Source organism: Hipposideros armiger, unplaced genomic scaffold (assembly GCF_001890085.2).
Source record: "Hipposideros armiger isolate ML-2016 unplaced genomic scaffold, ASM189008v1 scaffold_14, whole genome shotgun sequence".
NCBI lineage: Eukaryota > Metazoa > Chordata > Mammalia > Chiroptera > Hipposideridae > Hipposideros > Hipposideros armiger.
The window spans coordinates 3460002-3465948 of record NW_017731364.1 but is presented as its reverse complement, the minus strand read 5'-3'; the positions used below and the strand labels follow the sequence as shown (position 1 = coordinate 3465948).

The 5947-nt window shown below is 36.3% G+C and overlaps 1 protein-coding gene across 1 annotated transcript in view; it reads right to left on the bottom strand.

The window, feature by feature from the left end:
• The window catches only part of SENP2 (SUMO specific peptidase 2), a 39778-nt gene that overhangs the window by 8399 nt on the left and 25432 nt on the right, over nt 1-5947 (bottom strand). Inside the window, exons 13-14 of the mRNA XM_019667854.1 lie at nt 1365-1568; nt 756-836 (exon numbers count right to left, since the gene is read on the bottom strand). Coding sequence (XP_019523399.1) covers nt 756-836; nt 1365-1568 — 285 coding nt within the window. The remainder of the gene's footprint in view (nt 1-755; nt 837-1364; nt 1569-5947) is intronic.

Sequence of the window (5947 nt, the reverse complement as noted above, 5' to 3'; positions counted from 1 at the left end):
TTTTTTTAAATAAAATAAAATAAAAACAATATAGTAAAACAATATTGAAAAAGAGAATTGAACTAATTATTGTTAACTTTTCTTCCTATCATTCATTTAACAAGTTCCTTAGTAAAGTATCCTTATTAAAATTCTCTTAGTATCCTTACCAAAATTAAAAGCAGGAACCTGCATTTGTTTACAGTGAGCAGCAGAGGTTCAGAATAGACTTGTCTTACTGACTTGCTTCCTCACTATGACATTCATGTCACCACTTTACATAGCTAATAAGTGATATGCTCTAAAGGTAGATTTCTAGCAATTGCTATTTGAAACAGTTGTCTACAAACCATATGCTTTAAAAATTACCTCTGGGTTTCTATGAGATAAACCCAACTATCATGGAAAGCACAGAGACAGGAGTAGGATTAAGAATATAGAGGAATAATACTCCCCAGCTAATGGTTCTTTAAACATTCAGAATAATATATCAATCCCAAAGAATCTAATTAAAGTCACAGGAGTCTAATAAGACATATCTTATATCATAACTCATGACAAACTTGTTTTCAATGATGCTACAGACTTCTCAGTTAAGATCAGATATTAGGCTATTTTTAGACAAAAAGATGGATTCATCTTTTTGAACAACTGGGGAGGTAGCCTTCACCATCTATTAGACTCCACCCACCAGAGCCTCCTATGATTAGAGAGAAGACAGATCACCTAACAAAGGCATCATGAGACAACAATGAAATGTTTTAGCCTTTTACTTACAGGAGAATCTCACAGATCCTGTGGCCCTTTTGTCCCATAGAATCCAGATATTTAAGACACTTTCTTCTTAGGTCTATCACCTATAATGGAAAAACGCAACATCCAGAACAACCGTAACAGGAGTGAGAATTTTATTCTAAAAAGAAAAGCATCTTTAAAAAAATCAATACAGTACCAACATGAATTGATTTCTAAGACACATTTTTTTGAAAACATCACGGATATGAGCTTCATGTCTATATAATTATATAGTTCTATTCCTACAGAAAGGCTTAGAAACTTAATCCCCAAAACATTAGTGGTCCTCTCAGTGATGAGATTTGTTTTGTTTTCTCTATACCTTTACTTTTTTACAACTAACCTGTACCAACTTGTAAACAAAACTAATGTGTACTAAAACTCTTTCCTGTTAAAAATGAAAGCCCCTCAGCTGCAGCAACTGTCATCTATCTTTCCAAGTTGTTCAACTCAATAACTAAGAAAAGACTCTGTGGAGTATGCCTTTAACATACGCTACCGACTTTCACGAAACAGAAAAGGGTAGCTTTCATTATTTAAGAAAATGATCATTATCCAAACTCCCAACAATTACCCCTCTCTCAACTCACCACCAGGCTCCAATGCACCTTCCGATGAATAGGCACCAGAATAAGCTCCTGTTCAAAGAGATTGACCCCTTTGGTCCATCTTTTCACTGCTTGGTAACCCCCAGACTTTAATTTGGGGTAGAAGAATGTACTGAATGCATGAAGTGCTGGATAGCCTTGTTTTTTATTTCTTTCCACCAAAAGATTCATGTAAAAATTAATGACCTGTAATACCAAGAGAGTAAATATCAGAACATGGCAAGTACATTATTGAAGCTAAATTTCTAACCTAAATAAATTAGGATGAACTACAAGATAAAAAGCTTACTGAAGGGAAGGTCTTAGAGAAGGGGATAAAAGGACTGTCTATGGCAGGAAATGGAAAATAAAAAATGATCAGCACAAAATGGGAAGACTTAAGAAAGAATAAAATTGTACTTTTGAGGCATATTAGTAAGAGGACCAACAGAAGGAACTCGAGGAGAAAGTCTGCAATGTATGTCACTCCAAAAATATGCAGAAATATTAACTGGCAGTGAATTTTACTATATATAAATTATACCTCAATTTAAAAATGTTAACTGGAAGGAAGGATATCAAAACATTAATATTTTGTTACTTTTGGAGTGGTAGCACTTTTGAACAATAATATTGTTCTTTCACTTTTCCTGTATTCTAAATTTTCTATGATAAACATATTACATTTATAATGTGAAACAAAACATCCTAGTTTTACAAGATGCCACTAGTCATGGGGGAGGAGGAAGGAAGGCAAGAGAGAAAATGCAGGGACTGAGCAGTTGGATAATGGACCAAATGGAAAATTGGCAAGAACTAAAAGCTAGCTTTAGCTAAGTATGCAAGGATACAAGATGACAATTAGGCAAAATTTTGCAGTTATGCAAATGAAATAAAGAAAAAGATACATCGTGCACATATAGTGATCAATATATCCCTTTATTATTGACAAAATAAAATGGCTCCTATAAGAATTCATCTAGGGCCGGCCGAGTGGCGCGTTGGTTAAGAACTGGCTTGGGACGCCATTGGGCCCCTGTTTGGATCCCACATATGAGGGCCAGTGACACTGCCCTCTACAGCTAAGATACTGAACAACAGCTCAACCTGGAGCTGGGTTGCCTTGAGTCACCGGCAACGGCGTAGGCTGCAGCCCCTGCTGCAGTGGGCTGCCATGGGCTACCGTGTGTAGCCAGCAGCCAGCGTGAGCAGCCAGCAGCCGNACAATGGTTGAATTACCAGCTTCTGGAAACAATACTTTGGTAATCACACTTACATTTAAAGTATAGTCTTAATTATCCCACTACCATTTAGGCAGTGAAGCAATGTCCTCCACAACTAGACTGAAGAACAAAAGGACAGCAACTTGTCTGTTCCCCTTCCCCCAATTCCCTAGTAAAAATCTTTTAAAAAAAATAATAAATAAAAAATAAAGGTAAATATTAAATGTGGTACTACACACACACACACACACACACACACTTAAGAGTTTATGTAGTACAAAAACCCATCTATGACATACAGTATGTGACCCCACAGAAAATGTTTTTCAGAAGGAAAGAAAAAAGCAAAGTGAGATTTCCATCTCTCAGTTTTCATACAAAGAAACCAAACTGAAAAAAGGTTTATTATCAGGAACAGAAATTCTAGTCAGAATTATTTCAGAAACACTTATAAATTTTGAAAAGGACTAAGTGTGGCTCAATCAAAAAATAGGCTTACAAGACAGTTAACCTACTTCAATGTTGCCGTGTTATTTTTCCCTAGCCAGAAAAATAAGACTACCGCTTTGGACCCCCACAAGCTTCAAGCAGGAGGAAGAAAAAACGTCTCCTGATAGGCTTTAACCAATCAGGAAATCTTGCCTTGATTGCTCAGTTCGGTCCTGAGGCAAAACAGTATCGTTAGCCAAAGTCAGTGGATTCCAAACCCACGTGAGGTAACCTCACACAGGCCCCAGGCCCAGGGCAGGAGCTGTGGCCAGCCTCATACACACTCTGGCTGTCAGTTATGAGCACAAGATAAGAGTATAGGAGGGTCTGATTCCACTGCTGGAAAATATACTAGATGACAGTAGCTCAATTTTTATTCAAACAAATACAGATGATAATTGTGAAAAAAAGGCTGTTTAAACATGCACACCACCCACACATATGGTAGGTACCTCTTGCTTTTTGCAGAGCCCAGCATCTCTCACAGAGTGGAGAAAACTAGAGACTCCAACATACAAATGAAGAGAATTTGTTTTCTTTTATTACATTTCCCAGAAGATAGTCTTCATCCCAATAGACTCTTCTTGTATATGTACTCTCCTCAGGAAATGTCAAAGCTTACCTTTCTAATTATTCAGCTTAAAAATGAAAATGCTTTTGGATAGTTGAGCCATTATACACTGGTTAGGGCTAAAACTAAATTCGTGTAGCTTACTTTAAAAAGAAGCCATTAGGTCTCAAAAGATGTATGCATTTTTAAACCCTGAATGAGCTTCAAATCTGGCAAGACCCAAAGCACATTCACAAATAGCATGCTTGGCTCTTGAGGACCTATGGCATTGGGCCCTTAAGACCTACATACATAAAATTACCAGATAAGTTATGAACAAGAACTTCAAATTTTTATTAGGGCCAACCAAGAGAAGTACAACAGTTGGCTTCAATTTATTGAGTTTTTTTTCAATTCTGTAAGAGACATGCTAGTATATACTTAATATTTACAATTCAAGCAAGAAGATAAAGGCTAAGAAGCAGACATCCTGGTTAAAAGATTTAGAAGTGGATTATCGTTAATATGTATACTTCAGGAGAATACATGCCTAAGGGTGAGTGTGTGAAGGGAGGAAGGAAGGAAGTCAAGACTAAATAATATGCCTCAGACAGTAAATGCAACCAAGTATTTGAAACACAGATGATCATAACTTACATGTGGCTTCATGCTGTAGTGTGTCCACTCTAAAAGATTCAGATCAATATTTCTTTTGGTCTTACTTTCATCTTGTAAATACTGACTAAAATACAACAAAGAAAGAATATGTTGATAAACCCCTGTGGAGATTTAACATTATCATTACAAAGTACTGTGATATTTAACAGATATGCTATTCTCATATCCATCTCCATTAGCTTTTGGGTTTTAAATTAAATTTTTTTTCTTTTATAAAAATTGTATATGCTTATTTTTAAAAATTAAAACATATAAAATGCAAAATGCAAAAGACCCCATAATAACCACTCCAGAATTACTATTAATAGTTTGCTAAGTATTGCCCTAGTTCTCTACTTCATCCCTATACACATAATTTATAAAACATGCATTTTATTCTATTAAGAAGTACTTCAGGGCTGGCCGAGTGGCTCAGTTGGTTAAGAGCTCACTCAAGAGTTTGAGCTCTGAGCAACAGCGATTTGACGCCCAGCCTGAGCTGAGCTGCCGCTGAGCTGCCAACAGATGGCAGGATGGCTCAGCTAAAAAAAAAAAAAAAAAGGAAAATACTTCATTTTATAACTTGTTTTTTCTCACTTAAAAACAGAAATAAAACAAGACAACTCACTTAAAAACAAGACTCTTAAAAGAAAGAAAAACCACTGCCACGAAAAACAAAAAAAGGCAGGAAGACTGTTCTAAATTAAAGGAGAATAAAGACATTAAGTGCACGCATGAACCCTGGACTGGCTTCCTGGATTATGAGAAAAAGACTAGAAAATATACCTGAAGAAATCAGAACATGAACCATGTGTTACATACTACTGATCGCTAATTTTCTGAAGTGTGATATGGCATGATGGTTATGTAAGAGAATGGCAATGTCCTCATTCTTAGGAGATACATAGTTAAGTATTGACTTATTAATTTTATCCAGTTCTCCAGAGGGTTATCAAATTTAACCCAGGCATCTCAGTCCTCATTTTAACCTGCACAGAAGATAAACCAGCGTGATGTGGGCATGCTCCCACAATGGGAGTGGCAATATCGCCTCCAAGGGGGTGAAAACTGGTCGTTGAAAGGCAAAAATCTTAGGTATTTCAATGGTTTGTGGACCTCTAAAGCTCAACCCAACAAACAAGAAGTCTTATTCCTTAGTGCTAGTTTCTCTTGTAATGGAGAAATTAAATTTTTCTTGGGGAGGTAATGAAAAAAAATATGAGAAAAGCTGGATTAGGGGTATGAAGAAAGGGAGTGGGCCTCAGATACCCACAGGAGTAGAACTCTTCATACTTAAAAAAAGGAAAAACTATCAAGTTTTTTATATCCTGTTATAAGCAGCATACAAAACTTTGCTGTCCAATTCCAATGGGAACATTTCTATGAATGTGATAATATATTTATGTCTACGTACACATATATGTATGTATGCACATTTTCTATACACCTTAAACACAAAAGAGTAAAAGGAAATAACTGCTTTATAAACAACTTTGTGTATTTTATAGTTTTAAAAACTTTCTTCTCTATATCTTTTATTTAAGATAAACACCCATAAATAAAAACAATATAGGGCCAGTCGAGTGGGGCATTGGTTAAGGGCTGGCTTGGGACACCAGAGGGCCCCGGTTTGGATCCCACATATGAGGGCCAGTGACACTGCCCTC